This window comes from Saimiri boliviensis, chromosome 7 (genome assembly GCF_048565385.1).
Source record: "Saimiri boliviensis isolate mSaiBol1 chromosome 7, mSaiBol1.pri, whole genome shotgun sequence".
NCBI lineage: Eukaryota > Metazoa > Chordata > Mammalia > Primates > Cebidae > Saimiri > Saimiri boliviensis.
Genome location: NC_133455.1, coordinates 29,714,189 through 29,732,208, shown reverse-complemented (window position 1 = coordinate 29,732,208; position 18,020 = coordinate 29,714,189). Strand labels below are relative to the sequence as shown.

General features: G+C 38.1%; 1 protein-coding gene across 3 annotated transcripts in view; it reads right to left on the bottom strand.

Moving 5' to 3' along the window:
- The window catches only part of C7H12orf42 (chromosome 7 C12orf42 homolog), a 179,331-nt gene that overhangs the window by 88,030 nt on the left and 73,281 nt on the right, over positions 1 to 18,020 (bottom strand). For all 3 annotated transcript variants that reach the window (XM_010340230.3, XM_074402321.1, XM_074402320.1), the window contains one exon: positions 3,258 to 3,326. In XM_010340230.3, coding sequence (XP_010338532.2) covers positions 3,258 to 3,326 — 69 coding nt within the window. The remainder of the gene's footprint in view (positions 1 to 3,257; positions 3,327 to 18,020) is intronic.

Genomic DNA, 18,020 nt, shown 5'->3' with positions numbered 1-18,020 from the left:
GATGATCTCCACCAAAAATCTATTCTCAAAATCCCCACTACTTCCACCTCCTTCCACTCCAGGTTTTTGGAGCCACAAACCTAGAAGTCTTTCTTGATTCCTCTTTTCTTCATATCCCACATCCTAGCCATTACAATATCCTATCAGCTCTGCCCCCAAAATCTTTCTAAAGTCGAACCTATTCCTAACTACCACTGCCTCACTGGAATATCCTAATACTTCCTATAGGACTCAAAATCTCTTTCTTCCAGAAAATTTATCCTGAATACAGGAGCCACTGAACCTCTTAAATGCAAATCAGATGATTCCACATCTGGCTTAAAATGAACTTTGATTATGGCTTCTGCTTGAAAGCCAGAAGAAAAGACAAAACTCCTTTCACTGGCCACCAGGCCCCATGTAATCAGATACCTGCCAATTCCTCCAGCCACTCCTTTGCTCTACACTTTCAGCTACATTGACATTCTCCTGCTCTTAATCATGCTGGGTTCAGCCTGCCTCAGACTGCCTGGTGTTCCTGCTTAGAGCAATCTGTCTCCACAAACTTTCTGCCGACCAGAACTTTACCTGGTTGCCTCTTTCTCATAGTTCAAATATCATCCTCCCTCACATGCACACGTATGTTCATTGCAACACTATTCACTATAGCAAAGACAAAGAACCAACCTAAATACCCATCAATAGTGGACTGGATAAAGAAAATGTGTTACATATACACCAAACACTAGGCAGCTATAAAAAAAAGAACAAAATCACATCTTTTGCAGCAACATTGATAGAGCTAGAGGCCATTATCCTAAGTGAATTAACACAGGAATAGAAAACCAAATAGTGCATGTTCCCACTTGTCAGTGGAAGCTAAACATTGAGTACACATGGACACAAAGAAGAGAACAATAGACACCAAGACCTACTTGAGGGTGGAGGGCAGGAGAAGGGTGAAGACTGAAAAACTCCCTCTGGAGTCCTATGCTTATTACCTGGGTGATGAAATAATTTGCACACTAAACTATGACATGCAATTTATTCATGCAACAAACCTGCACATGTACCCCCAAACCTAAAATGAAAGTTGGAAAGAAAACAAATGGAATTACTATATGATCCAGCAAACTCAGGAGAAGAAGAGGAAGAAGAAGAAGGAGAAGAAGGAGAAGAAGAAGGTAAGGAAGAGGAGGAGGAGGAAAAGTAGGAGGAGGAGGAGGAGGAGGAGAAAGGAGGAGGAAGGGGAGGAGAAGGACCTTTCCTGACCACACTGCCCCAGCAAAAGCAGCATCCTCCTCCCACCCCAAGTGACCTTCAACCTCATTACCACCAATTTACAGTTTTTATAGTACAGTGGTTTTCTGGAATTATCTGAATTACCTGACATTTATCTGATAATTTCCCATTATTTATGTTGTTCACTATTGATAGTCTCCTAAAAAGAAAGATTTTTTTTCTTTACTGTTGCTTTTAGTATCTGACTATTGTAAGGTGGTCATTAAATACAATATATAAGATATAATACTGGAATACATACACACAGACACAGAGACACACAAAGACACACACACATACACAATACAGGTTATCTGATATACATGGTAGTATGTAATAAATAATATATGTTTAATATATATGCTATATATCTGATGTACAATGCATAATATATAATGTATAATATATAATAAAGTGTATGGCAGTCAATATACAGTGTATATACGAGGACAAATAATATTAAAGTATTTTAAAGACATACATCTTAAAATTTTTCAGTCCTACTTCTATAATTCCTCCAAAGCCACAAAAACACAGAAAGGAAGAGAGAGAAGAAAGAGAGAGGAAGAGATAACGCAGTTTGAAAGAGGATATAGCTAATGCCGAGCCCTGATCCATATAGGACAGCACTCACTTCCCTGTTCTAACTTAAACTATCAGAAGAAAGGAGTAGGCACCCAGGGGGCACTGGTCTGTGAGCTACAGAGGCATCATCTTGCTGTGGTATGAGCTAAATGCCAGCTCTCATTGTCACCTGCACTACTCCTTGAAGAGAGAATGAATCTGTGGTTCCCTTTCATGAAGTGTTGCCTTCTAAGAGCCTAGACATACCAGTTGCAGAATTGTAGCAATAAAGGGACTTGGCTGGTCCTGTTTCCTTTCCAACACAGTTCATTCTGGGAGTTATGGAATCCCTCAGCTACACAGATCCTTGAAGTCCAAATGAACATATAATGAAACAGCATATTGCAAGTGCCTTACTTAGATATATTCCTCTGCTTAGGGCAAAGTAAGAACAGTAAGAAAACCAGGTCACGTTTTTCAGCTAGGTCATGTTTTTCATCTTTTCTACTATTGGCCTTTTTCATCAATCTTAAAATGTTATTTTCTACATCTTTGATTGCTACTCTTGAGTTGTATTTCCAGCCACCATAAGCTACTTTCCTGCAAGCTGTAATTTAAGCCCATCTTGCTCACAAATTTTGAAAATGGAAATCCATAGACGAGAAAACTATCTTCTCATGTGCTTGGGATGTTGCGATTTCATCAGTGTTGCTGGGCTGCGTGGTCCTTTTTAGAGGAAGTTGCAATTCCCTTCATGATAAATAGGAAGGAAATGAAGGTGATTAAAGCCCTCAGGATGTAAATTTCAGTGTTGGCTGAATGGTTCTTTTTATCCCAATCCTGCTTTTGCAAACAAAGCTCTAGTGAGACTGAGTCTGGAAAGCTACCACAGCTCCATGACAACTGGACTGGCCAGCCATGGTGACCATCTCCATGTTCACATCGTAGTCATTTACAGCCATGCATATGCACATTGTAGGGACAAACATTCACTTTGGCTCTCACCAAGAAAAAGAGCATTAGCAACCAATTAGTAGAAGGTGGCACAAGAGAGGAGCACTACTAACAGGTCAACTTTGTGCCTAGTGAACTCAGCTGTTAATTTCTATGCATGATGGTAAGATAAAATTATTGCCCTAGTTTCTGTATGTTGGCCACACACAGGCACTGTCAAGACCTCTAATGCACTGTGATTTCTATGCTTAGACATCAGATGCATGATACCGGTTTTTCTTAGTGTACACATGTGTGTAAAGAATAAGGAGGTAGCATGACTCTCAAACAGAGATCCAAGACTTTCTAAATTTAAAAAATCCTTTACTAGTTATAAAATCAAAAAATACAAAGGAACAATTCTTCTTATGTGTAAAGCAACTGAACCCAAAAGGATGGCATTATGGAGCCCCCCTGCACATAGCACTCCGCTGACTCACCTTTGCATGGGGTGTGCTTCTATCCCACAGGGTGGCACTGCTCACAATGGGAATGTAGCAAGGGGATTTCTGAAAGATTAGAAACAAGGCATTTAGTATCACTTCAGTGATTCTTAAAAAGAAACATTTTCACTCCTGATATGGTTTTTAGGTAGATCAGAAGTTAATTCTTTCAACCCATGGCTGTTCATTCACTGAGTACGCAATATTGCCCAGAACACTGTCATAGGTGCTTTGGGAACAATGGTGAGCCCAAAACATAATTCCCATCCTCAAGAGTCCAGAGAGGGCCACAGGTAGTAATGAAATAATCACACAAATAAATGTAAATTTCAACTCTGATATGTATGATGAAAGAGAGAGACAACGTATTTTGAAAATATGGTGGTATATTGTGATGAAATAGAATTAAACATTTACACCCTTTTCCATGTGACTTTGATGTACCTCTCATAGCCTGAAGCCCATCCCAGCTGAGCCCAGTGCAGCCATAGTCAACCCACAGGCCCATGAACATAAATAAGAAATGAACGTTTATTGTTGAAAGTTACTTATTTGGAGTTGCTTGGCATGCAGAATTATCATTGTAGAAACCTATGACTGAAACATATATACAATACATACAATAAATATACTCAGTGAAGTCAGAAGAGGTAACCACTGGGATCTCACAATGGAAGAGAACAATTTTACTTAAATATCAAACCAGACATTTGATTTGAAGCATACTCGCAATTTGACTTAAAATGTCAAACCTTATCCATCTGCATGACAGCCAATATATATATTGACTTAATAAGATAATATCAGGATTTGTTTTCATATTTCTGATTTTCAATTTGGTGGTGCTTTTTATTTAGTTAGTCATGCTCTTCAGGGCCTTTGACTCTTTGTTCCCCAATATTTGCTAAAACCAATCTGTTAAGGCTGGTGTCATGAAGGAGAGATCCCCAAAAAATCTATCACTAGGCTATGTCAGAAAAACAATGTATATGTTAGAAAAACAATGGTAAATCTGCCACTACATTTCCCAGAGGTGATTAGATTCTAAAGCAAGAGGTAGTAACCAAAGAATCACACAAATAAAGGTAAGATTCCCATAACACTAAATGTTATGAAGGTATAGACATAGGTAGAGTCAAGTCACTATCATGTTGACTTAGATGATGGACTGGGGACCTAAATGGAGACAAAAATGGAAGAAGAAACAAGAGCTTCTCTGAAATCAAAGTACAATGACTGACAGATGGCAACAAGAGAAGTGGTAGGGGTTCCCAGGTGGCAGAAGTAGATAAAATTACTAGAATCTGGAATAAATAATTGGGGAGCATAACAGATTTCAAAGCACTGAAGCTAGGTAGTGCTACCACTGTGACGCATTTATACTGCCTGTCAAGGACAGGTGGGGCGCCTGGGCCTCCCTGATATGTCCTCCCATGAGGTCAAGAAAATGAGTCTTCTGCCTAGTATCTCTGACATCAACTCTGTGTTGGGCATATGGAAAGCATCCAATCAATGCACTTAAAGAATGCAGGGGCACTCTCCTCTCATCCCAAAAGGAGTCACTGGGTACAAAACCTGAAGAAATTCTAAATTGGCAACATTTGCACTTGATAGATGAGGAAACTGCTGGAGATCACACAACCATGTAGTGACAAGCCAGGGGTCAAATTTTAGAATCTGGATTTTGTATTCTACCCATCGTCCTCTGTTGGGTTATAGGCACACATGCACAACCTTCAAACCTCAGCTGCCTGGTTTGATTGGAAAAGCAACCCCATGTGTGCAGGGAGGGGAAGAAACTTCATTTACAAAGCAAGAATCACCAGTGGGAAAATCAGGCCCATCCCCATAATATGCATCTCAGTTCTCCTCCATGGACTTCCTGGCACTCACTCAAACCATGTACATTCACACATCTGGTTATCTTCCAATTAGGCAACCTTTGCCCAGGGCAGTTAGTACCACGCACTGAATGCTGTCCCAAACCATTCTGCTCTGATACTTTTTTTTTATTTTAGTGGAGATTTCTTAGTGCCACTCCTAAAAGCTATTCAAGTTGTGGATGGCATAGCAGAGTGGCATCATTCACAGAGACTGGGATGCCAAAACAATACCTCTTGGGGTTGTTTGTGTACCACCTGACCATCTATACCAAACAGTTCTGATATTTCTGTTCTCCGAAGAACAAGACTTTATGGTAGCCAATAGCCCAAGGAAATCATGTGCATTATGATTGTTTTGGTTTTTAAATTTTTTATAAAGCATTATTGAGGTATAATTTATGTACAAATGGCTGCATATATTGGCGGTATCTGCAGGAAGAAAGAACAATTAGGGAATGTAAGTAACTTAGAAACCTTGAACTTTTAAGCAAGACTAGGAGTCCAGAAAGAAACAGACTAGCAGGACAGGTAGAATTTCTTGGTAAACAAAAAAGCTATTGTAATCAACAAGGCAAAAATAAATAAATAAAAAGCTTGAAAGAATAAAGTAGCTGAGATATTCATTGCCAGTCATTAACCTGATTTTCTAATGAATATGGCATTAGGCATTCATTAACAATCATTTGTGTTTATGTTGAACAGTGGATGTATAATGAAGGTTGGTAAATGAAAGCAAAATTAAACCAGGGAATTTTGGACACTTATAAAGCAATTAACTTGTTTGGCAGTAATTACACATTGAAAGCTAAATCAAGTGCATTTAGAAAGCCACAAGAGTCGCCACATAAACCAGAGGTGCTTTGCTCTAAAATAATAGAAAAGCCTCCCTTTCTTTCCAAATGAAAGAGAAAGGCAAAAGTATGGTATAAATGAAAAACAAGGCTCAGGTCTAATGAAAAGAAATATGGTTACAGCCCATATGTTAGAGAAGAGGCAAGTTACAAAAAAATAGGACAGCTCAGCTAATTAAAAGAGAAAAAAAAAGCCTTTTGTAACAACAATGATGTGAAAACAGGTGGCATGTGCTGGAGAGTTCAGGTTTTTGTTCTGTTCATGCTCACAGGCATGCACACTCACGCAAGTGCACACACACGCATCTATACACTTGAACCACCTAATAGGTACGTGAGGAGTAAAAACCGAATCCACCATCAGGTCCTTGGAAGGCCACAATATCTCAGTAGCAGGTCTTTGTCACTGACGATTTTGTAACATGATTCTCCAGATGAGTGTTTGACCACAGCCTTTTATTCGACCCAGCACATGGCATTAGAGGTCAGTCATTAAACACACTCCAGGACTCTGTTATTTAAAAAGGAGAAGTGAATAAGGTACTATAGAAGATATAAAGGTGAGACCCAGGGAGAAACCATTACTGAACTGGTGGTAAAGCAAAAGAAATAAACATAAAATTCCATGCATCCACAAGATTCATCAACAGAAATGTTAGTATAAAAATGCATTTAAAAGCCAATGAACCTTTCAGATAAGGAATGAATTTTCTCAGGATTTTCAACCCTACGATATACTACCCAAGAAATGCTACAGACGTACTATTTTTGTGTATCTGCACGTGTGGAGGTGCAGGTTCCAATGGGGTCATAAGGCTGGAGAAGAGAGCTTTCAGATGAGCCCAAAGGTCTGAGCAAAGGGTTCAAGTTTTTCAAACTGGAGTCTTGATCACGCTCCTCAAAAAGATCTGAAGATTCATGACCTCTTTCCATCTGACAAATACCTTCACAAATAGGGAGTTGTAGGCTCTTGAGGGTTAGTAACCAAAAGAAAAGTTCCCAGGGGGATCTACAAAGGGCAGCTGGCTTTGTGGAAACATTTGCGAAGAGCTTGGGTGTCAACTATGCTGAAAACAAATACTTGCTTTGCCTCTGAGGTTGGAACAGAAACCAGGAGATAGCTTTTGAAATCCTTGCTTTGGTCATTAAACTGCTACCAAATAAAAAACCTGTTTGCCTTGATGTGGGGTAGTGCATTTCTTTCTAAAGGATTGGTCTCTCTTTTAAAAAATTCATTTTCTATCCAAGCAGAGGATCAAGACATTAAGATGAAAAACTTATTTCTCACTTATTTGAACCCTTTTTAAATATTTAGGTTGTCTACTTAGTTCTAATCTAATGTGGATTATTTCATTTGCAGTTTACTTGGTTAGAAAATTACTGCCTGATTTTGGCCAAGATCTCATCAATATACCAGTGTACTATTTTATTATCTTTACAACAGACCCAATGCCTTTCCCTGAGACTTCACAAGCAAAGGCATTTAAATATCAATAAACTCAGGGAATACACTATTCTTGAAGGCATCTACTACTAATCCAGGGCTTCTTACATTTTATTGTACATCAAAATCACCTTAGGAGTACTTAAAATGCAGATCTAATTCAGGAGATCTAGAGGAGGGCCTGAGATTCTTGTTTTATGATAAGCTACCAGATTATGTTGTTTCCGGAACAGCTCCCAGGTGATGCTGATCTACTGATCAGTAGAAAGTAGACAGCTGCTTTCGAGAGGATATATGGTCAGGACCAGACATAACTGAAGCCCTGGAAATAGATCAGTTCTTCTCCAAGAAGAGACCTGGATGGAGTAATGATCAGAAATTAAACAATAGAGAAAGAGCCATTAAAGATGAAGTATACAAGGAAGGGGGTCTGGTCACCACTGCTTCTAATCATCTATGTTTCCCAGCTGCCATGGCTTTGCCAATGCTTTTCTCTCCACTTGTCCAGATGTTGAGATCAAGACAATTCAGCTTATCAAATAGCTATTGGTTTGCCATGTACTATGTTTGGCACCAAGCATACAAAAGTAAATGAAGCATCATCTCCATAACGCTCCCCTGGTGCAATTACAGCACAGCAGGATAAAGGCTGTGAAAATGGATGACTAACGTACCAGGAGAGCTCCTCTCCCAGACCTAAGGAGAAGATTTAGATAAATGTGAAGAATCAGGAAACACTTCTTGGAAGAGCCAAATGTTGAAGAAAGAGGAAAAAAAATCCAGTTGAAAAAGAAGAAGTAAAAGTAATGTTAACAGAGAGAGGGTCATCATGGGGAAAGTGTAGACTGAGAGAACATTCTGACTCCACTATGAGCTGCTTCCAGGTCAAACAGTAGATGTGCCCTGTAATAACTCCCTTAATCCTCCACCAAAGGACTACTGAGAGCCAACTATTTTTATCCTTATTTTGTAGATGAAAACTCTGAAGCCCAGAGAACTCAGTGACTGCCGAGGCAATATCACTGAGTAAGTCGTGGAGTTGCAATTCCAAGGTAAGCCTTGCTAGTTATAAAGTCTGCAGACTCTTTACAGTGTTCAGGTGTCTCCCATCAGGATGACTGCAGAGGGGGAGGGGATGAGGCAGCAAGTGATAAAAAAAAGAGATTGGCATTGCATTTTTACATAATGATTCTAATCTTCATTTTTTTTCCCTCAACTAGTATTTTAAGTTCACAGAAAAATACAGTAGACCACTGACTAACACATGGGTTTGAACTGTGCAAGTGTACTAATACAGCGATTTTTCTCCCATCTTTGCCACCCCTGAGACAGAAAATGAACCCCTCCTCTTCTTCCTCAGTCTACTCAATGTAAAGACAATGAGGATGAAGACGTTCATTGTGGTTCACCTATACTTAACAAATAGTAAATATATTTTCTCTTCATTATAATTTTCTTAATAACATCTTTTCTCTAGCTTACTTTATAAAACATGTAACATACTTTATAAAACATATAACATACGTTACTTTCTCTAGCTTGCTATATAAAATGTATAACATACAAAAATATGTGTGTTAATTGACTGAGATTCCTGTTTTATAATAAGCTACCAGATTATGTTGGTTCCGGAACAGCTCCCAGGTGATGTTAATGGTGATGTTATTGGAAACGCTTCCTGTCAATAGTAGGCTATTAATAGTTTGGGGGAGTCAAATGTTATGCATAGATTTCTTATTGCAGAGGGTGACTGCACCCCAACCCTCATGCTGTTCGAAGGTCAACTACAATTTATCCCAATCCCATGGTAATTTAAGATTTTAACAGCCTTGGGGAAGACCTCCTGTTGACAAAGAATTTTGTGCCCTTTAGACAACTGAGGTTTCACTCTTGATCACATGCTCTTAAAAGGTCGATTTTGAAAAATAAGATCAGACAATAAATGCTGAGACTGCACTAAGGGAATTGTTAACAAAACCACAGCTAGCCCTATGGAACCTTCAGGGAAAGAACAAAATCATCATCAACATCATCATCATAGTAATAATGGCAGCCCCCTCTTGGCAGATAAACCCCCATGGCAGGACTTAGTTTGGCCATTAAATGCACCAAAATTTTAGCCTCTTCCCATCCCCTTGGCTTGGAGTCTTGTGTAAGGCATAACATCCTAACTTAACATGGTGGCCCTGATTGTGGTCACTTTCCCCTGGAGTACATAGTATTTAGTGAACATAGAAACTAGATTCTGGAGAGTGACATGGAAATACAGGCTGAGGGTGTAGCACACACCGTTTTTAGGAATTTAACCATGAATGGGAAACAAGAGATGGGACAGCAGCCAGACAGGACAGCAGTGTCAAGTGTTGGCTTTTTCTCCCCCTAAACAGTTACAGAGATTTGGGAAAGTTTAGAAATAGAGGAAGGGGGTGTGGAGGTGAGGAAGTAGGCTTAACATAGACAATAGTCAACTTTAAATTCAAAATCATCAGCTCCTAATTCTAATCTTCTCTTCAAGGAAAACAAAATCATCTAGGAAGAAAAGTTTCTTTGAATCTAAGAAGACATAAACCTGACTCATCTCTCAATAAATACTAAGTCTCAAATTTGAATAAAATAACTTATTTGTATATGATTATAAAACTGATTCCTCAATTTGTCATTGTCAGCCACTGACTTCAGAAGCCCAAGAGTAACAATGGGAAAATGGATTTTTTTAACCTATTGACTACATAGATTATTGCATTTTATTAAAGTATAGCTTGTAGACAAGCTTCTTAAAGTTTCAACAAATTGATCAAAACCAAAAACTGTATATTTTTTTGTCAACTCCTGTTTTAGCTGTTTCCTAGCTAAAAACACAAAAGCACATCTGCTGGTAACTCTTCCGGTCCTGCGGTAGCTAAAAAATCAGGAGATGAATAAGTTATATTTGATGTATCCAAACATCAGCAATTTCATTACATATCAGTGATCATAATTTTTAAGTATAGATTAACATAGTAAACTCTTTAAAAGATTAACCTTAGTAATAACTACCATGAATAAAGAGAGTTAGGGTTTTAGTTAATCACATATTTCATGTTTTTTCATGGTTACCATTTCAGAAGACTCATTGAATTTTTAGGAACCCGCCAGTCTAGTCAAAAGAAATCACAAATCCTTAACTAACATATGCTAACTTTTCTTTGAGGAACAAAAGAAGCATCTTTGTTTGTTCCTCACCAGCAAACACTGAGCCATCTAAAAGGAGTCCTTTCAGTGGCAATGTTAGCAGGGAAATTCAATTGTATTTAATTAAGTTCTTCCCCCAAAAACTGCACACAGAAGCATCAAAGAGGTTATCAGAGGTCAGATGCCTGTCATGACTTTCTGACCCTCCCAAAATGCAAAATAAAAGATTGTGGTATCCCTGCTGGTACGATGGGCTTCCACATTTGTGTCTCTCCCTTTCTGCTTTAATTTAATAGCAATCAGCACAATATGGCTGCTTTTTTCTGAACAATAGGACGGGCAGAAGTTAGATTTACAACGCTGCAAGGGGGAGGATAGGAGACAAGGGGTGCTCACTATGGCTTTTAAGTTTCAATAAGAACATCACTTTGATACCCATAAAAAAAAAACTTGAAAATCTATTTAACATCCATTGTCGTCAAAAATGGACAGATGTGCACTTCTCAAATCTCATATTCTAGAATTATCTGAAATTGTCAACTTTTTTATAGACCTTGTTTTAGAGGGGTATGCAGATAAATGAGATTTCTTCCCTACCAAAACATAATTATGATATCGTGTCATGCATCTAGCAGTTCCTTTACTTTAAAATAATGTATTAAGTATTTTCATAGTGATTCTTATTTTCCAAATTTTATAATTTTCACAAGTCTACTAACAATCTTATATGGAGCACAATATACTAAGATGGTCAGAAGTACTAAATGTGTTTCATGAAACCAGGCAAAAGTTAATTAACCCGAATGTTATTTAGAGTCTTGAATGTCTAATTGCAAATGAGTCCCAGACGTGGAACTTACTTCCTGAGACATTTCATGTTCAGGAAATTACATTCCTAAGTGACACTGTAAGGAGAATCTCAGAATCTGAGCCCAGAATACATCTTAAAGATCATGTAATTCAACATGCCAGCTGATGTTTGAATTCCCCCATAACTCTCCCACCGCACTGTCACCCAATCAGTAGTTGGATAATTCTGCAAAGATTTCAAACTCACTGTTTCTTGCAGCCACCCACTTCCAGGGAAACAATATTTTCAGAAGCAAAGCCTAAACTAAAAGGAGCTTTAATTTTGAAGTCAAGAACCCCAAATGTTAATTGTTTCTCCAATTAATCTAGGATCTCAAGTAATACACTTAATCTTCTCTATACTTGTCTGAAAAAGAAGCAAACACATTTGTGTTGTCATCTGTGAGTCAAGATCCTTGGGTTCCAATTTGTCGTCAGGTATAATAAAATAGAGTTAGTATCCAAAAGTAAAAGCACAGAAAGTGAATTTGTGATACAAACAATTATTGCTATAATCTGAATGTTTGTATCCCTCCAAAATTCATGTGTTGAAATCTAATCCCCAAACACTTTTAATACCATGTGTTGGTATGAAGAAGTGGGGTCTTTGGGAAGTGACTGGGTCATCAGGTTGGAGCCCTCATGAATAGGATTAGTGCCCTTATGAAAAAGAAGCCCAGGGGAGCTTGTTACCTCCTTCTGCCATTGGAGGAACACACAAAGAAGGCATCTCTGAGGCAGAAAGCAAGCCCTTACCAGACACTGAATCTATATGTGCCTTGATCTTAGACTTCCCAGCCTCCAGGACTCTAAGCAATAAATGTCTGTTGTTTATAAATTACCCTCTCTACAGTATTTTGTTACAGCATCTTGAATGGACTAAGACAATTATGTATACATGTGTGCACATGCATACACACACACACACACACACACAGAGAGAGAGAGAGAGAGAGAGAGAGAGAGAGAGGAGAAGACAGGCAGAGAGAAAGAGATTGACCTATAGTACACACCTAAGGTAAAAAAAATAAAAATTTAAAATTTAAAAATTTTTTTAAAGTTTATTTGAAGGCTATATCATACTTCCACTCTAAATATAAGTTATAGAGGAGCCCAAGATGGTTGTCAACTGACAACTAACTACGGTGATCTGAGTTTGTAGAGCATAAAGTAGACTACATTCAACAAAGGTGCCACATCTGGACTTGCAACCAAGTTGGCAAAACACCATCTGATAACCCAGGATAAAGCACATTCTCTGAAACTCTTTCTACAGACTCACATTTTAACTGAGTTTAAATTTTTAATCTTTGAATTGGCACAAGTAAAATGTCATAGTTCAGAACTGAAATGAAATTGAATTGAAATGAGAAATATATTGAACACCAAGCCCATTTTTACTTCAGCTAAACACTAAGATTGTTTTAACTACACTAAACAGTAATAAACAAATAAACAGTATTGTGATATACACACATGAAATGCTGTTTATCAGGTAAACTGGAATAAAATTTGAAAGAGACGTTCAGGCACAGTGGCCCACGCCTATAATCCCAGCACTTTGAGAGACCTAGCCGAGCAGGTCACCTAAGGTAAAGAGTTCAAGACCAGCCTGGCCAACATGGCAAAACACTTTCTCTACTAAAAATACAAAAATTAGCTGGGCATGGTGGTGGGCGCCTGTCATCCCATCTACTCAGGAAGCTGAGGCAGGAGAATTCTTGAACCTGGGAGGTGGAGGTTGCAGTGAGCCAAGATTGCACTCCAACCTGGGTGACAAAGCGAGATGCCATCTCAAAAAAAAAAAAAAATTGAAAGATATTAATATTCTGTATCAAGGAGCAAATGTTGCTTTCCTTTTCCCATGGGAGAATGTATCCTGTTCAAGATGGGTAAAGAATGAGCTCTGGAGCCTGACACACTTTATTCATCTCTTCCTCCTTTTGCTAGCTCTGTGACCTTCAGTAAATATTAACAAAAGCAACCATTTATCAAACACCATTTATCAAACACATGTATCAAAAAATGTAATGAAAGTAAGCAAATAATTCTTGCATGATTTGGACCACAGAAGCATAATGAGTTCTGTGCACTTCGTTTCTTCAAAAAGGGAACAGCATGGCTAACAATGAATATGGCAAAGGAAAGTGTGATGATATTGTTAGAAAGGTGGTGACAAATATGCCTACTTTGATCAAAAAGGGCAGCCCTGCAAGACTGCCATACTCATGGTCCAGACCTCCTTAAAATAGTCAAAAGAGGAGAAAAATAAAGATACTGCTATTTAAGGGGGAATAATTTGTTTAAATTTTAAATTCAAGCATACACGTTTGAAAACTTCTGAATATTACAACTCCTTTCTTTTCTTGCAGATTCTAGTCAGGGCAATGAAATTAATGTGTTACATAACTACACATTCACACTGTCTCACCTGTCTGTCAAACCAGTCAACCCTGCCACTAGATGAAAACATGGGACTGAGATATCGAAGCCATTAGGCGGCATGTTCCTTGATAGTTTCCACTTCTGGGAATGTAGGACCTGCCCAGAGAAGGAACAGCCAAAGAGGTTACAGCCTAAGTTTTCTGGGCGAAAAAACAAGCCCTACACTGAGTCAGACATTACACCTGCTAAGAGATGATAAAGTGGGGTCTCATGTCCGAACCCCTGAATGCAAAGCTCATGCCTCTCCCAGTTCACTCCCCAAAGCAAGTCCACATCAGTTAGTATTTCCTCCAGCACATCATAAGCATATATCAGATATAGCTCATTGATTTGTTTTTCCAACTTTTATTGTAAATACAAGGGGTATATTTGCAGGTTTGTCTCATGGGAATACTGCATGATGCTAAGGTTTAGGATACAGATCCTATCACCCAGGTAGTGAGCACAGTACCTGATCGGTAGTTTTTCAACCCACATTCCCCATCCTCCTCTCCCCTCTAATAGTTCAGTGTCTATTTTTCCTATATTTATGTCCATGTGTGTTCAACATTTACTTCCCACTTGTGAGAATATGCAGAATTTGGATTTCTGCTCCTACATTAATTCACTTAGGATTATGGCCTCCAACTGCATCCATGTTGCTGCAAAGGACATAATTTCATTCTTTTTATGGCTGCATAGTTTTCCATGGTATATATGTACCACATTTTTAAAATCTAATCTACCATTGATGGGCACCCAGATTGATTCTGTATCTTTGCTATTGTGAATAGTGCAGTGATGAACATAAAAGTGCACCTGACTTTTTGGTAAATTGATTTATTTTCTTTTGAAATATATCCAATAATAAGATTTCTGGGTGGAATGGTAGCTAAGTCCTTTGAGAAATCTCCAGACTGCTTTCCACAGTGGCTGAACTAATTTACCTCCCCCCAACCAACAATGTATAAACATTTCCTTTTTTTCCACAGACTCATGAGCACCTACTGTTTTTTGACTTTTTAATAATCACCATTCCCCCATCGATGATAGACTGGATAGGGAAAATGTGGTACATATACACCATGGAATATTACGCAGCCATCAAAAATGATGAGTTTGTGTCCTTTGTAGGGACATGGATGAACCTGGAAACCATCATTCTCAGCGACACAAGAGCAGAAAATCAAACACTGCATGTTCTCACTCATAGGCAGGTGTTGAACAATGAGAACACATGGACACACGGAGGGGAGCACTACACACTGGGGTCCATTGGGGGGAAATGGGGGAGGGACAGGGGGTTGGGGATGTGGGAAGAGATAGCATGGGGAGAAATGACAGATACAGGTGAGGGGAAGGAAGGCAGCAAACCACACTGCCATGTGTGTACCTATGCAGCAATCTTGCATGTTCTTCACATGCACCCCAAAACCTAAAATGCAAGAAAAAAAAATGAACAACCAAAAAAACCCATAAATAAATAAATAAATAAATAATGGCCATTCTGACTGGTGTGAGATGGTATCTCACTACAGTTTTGATTTGCATTTCTCTGATGATCAGTGATGTTGGGTGTTTTTTCATATATTTATTGGCTGCTTATATGTCTTCTTTTAAGAAGTGTTTGTGAAGAAAGTTAATGGTAGCTTGATGGGGATACCATTGAATCTATAATAACCACCTTAAACTTCACATGGAACCAAAAAAGAGTCCACATAGCCAAGACAATCCTAAGCAAAACAAACAAACAAACAAAAAAGCTGGAGGCATCATGCTACCTGACTTCAAACTATACTACAAGGCTACAGTAACCAAAACAGCATGGTACTGGTATCAAAACAGAGATATAAACCAATGAAATAGAACAGATGCCTCAGAAATAATATCATACATCTACAACAATCTGATCTTTGACAAACCTGACAAAAACAAGCCATGGGGAAAGGATTCCTATTTAATAAATGGTGTTGGGAAAACTGGCTAGCCATATGCAGAAAGTTGAAACTGGATCACTTCCTTACACTTTATACAAAAATTAACTACAGATGGACTAAAGATTTAAACATAAGACCTAACACCATAAAAACCCTAAAAGAAAATCTGGGCAATACCATTCAGGACATAGGCATGGGTAAGGACTCCATGACTAAAATGCCAAAAGCATTGACAACCAAAGCCAAAATAGACAAATGGGATCTAATTAAACTAAAGAGCTTCTGCACAACAAAAGAAACTATCATTAGAGTGAACCAGCAACCAACAGAACTGGAAAAATTTTTTGCAATCTACCCATTTGACAAAGGGCTAAAAACAAGAATCTACAAAGAATTTAAACAAATTTACAAGAAAAAAACAAACAACCCCATCAAAAATTAGGCAAAGAATATGAACAGACACTTCTCAAAAGAAGACATTTATGTAGCCAACAAACATATGAAAAAAAAAAACTCATCATCACTGGCCATTAGAGAAATGCAAATCAAAACCACATTGAGATACCATCTCATGCCAGTTAGAATGGCGATCATTAAAAAATCAGAAGACAACAGATGCTGGAGAGGATATAGAGAAATAGGAATACTTTTACACTGTTGGTGGGAGTGTAATTAGTTCAACTATTGTGGAAGACAGTGTGGCAATTCCTCAAGGATCAAGAAATAGATTTGACCCAGCAATCCCATTACTGGATATATACCCAAAGGATTAGAAATAATTATATTATAAAGACACATGCACACATATGTTTATTGTGGCACTGTTCACAACAGCAAAGACTTGGAACCAACCCAAATGCCCAGTGATGATAGACTAGATAAAGAAAATGTGGCATATATACACCATGGAATACTATGCGGCCATAACAAAGGATGAGTTCATGTCCTTTGCAGGGACATGGATAAAGCTGGAAACCATCACTCTCAGCAAACAGACACAAGAACAGAAAACCAAATACCACATATTCTCCCATGGCCTGTGTATGCCTATGTAACAAACCTGCATGTTCTGCACATGTACCCTAGAACTTAAAGCATAATAATAATAAAAAGAAGTATTTGTTCATGTGCTTTGCCCATTTTTAACAGGGTTATTTGTTTTTTGCTTGTTAATTTAAGTTCCCTATAGATTCTGGATATTTGGCCTTTGTTGGATGCATAGTTTGCAAATATCTTCTCCTATTTTGTAGGTTGTCTGCTTACTCTGTGAATAGTTTCTTTTGCTTGCATAAGCTCTTTAGTTTAATTAGGTCCCACTTGTCTATTTTTTGTTTTGTTGTATTGTTTTGGAAACTTAGCCAAAAATTATTTGCCAATGTCAAAAAGAGTATTTTCTAGGTTGTCATCTGGATTTTTATGGTTTGAGTTCTTACATTTAAATCTTTAATCCATTTTGAGTTAATTTTTGTACATGGTGAAAGTATCTTCAGCATATATCTAGCCAGTTATCCAAGCACCATCTACTGGATGAGGAGTCCTTGCCCTATTTCTTGTTTTTGTCAGCCTTATTAAAGGTCAGATGGCTGTAGATGTGTGGCTTCATTTCTGAGTTTTCTATTTTGTTCTATTGACCCATGTGTCCGTTTTTGAACCAGTACTATACTGTTTTGGCTACTGTAGCTTTACAGTATAGTTTGAAGTCAGGCAATGTGATGCCTCCAGCTTTTTTCTTTTTGCTTAGGATTACTTTGACTGTACAATCTCTTTTTTCATTCCATATGAATTTAATTATTGTTTTGACTCTATTATTATTATTATTATTATTATTTCAATAGTTTTGGGGCAATAGGTGGTGTTTGGTTATATGGATAAGTCCTTTAGTGATGATTTCTGAGATTTTGGTGAATCCATCACCTGAGCAGTGCACATTGTACCCAATGTGTAGTCTTTTATTCCTCACCCATCCCCCACCCTTCACTCAAAGTTCCCAAAGTCCACTGTATCATTTTTATGCTTTTGTGTCCTCATAGCTTAGCTTCCACTCATAAATAAGAACATGTGATGTTTGGTTTTCCATTCCAAAGCTACTTCACTTAGAATAATGGTCTCCAACTCCATCCAGGTTACTGCAAATGCCATTATTTTGTTTATTTTTATGGCTGAGTAGTATTCCATGGGTGTGTGTGTGTGTGTGTGTGTGT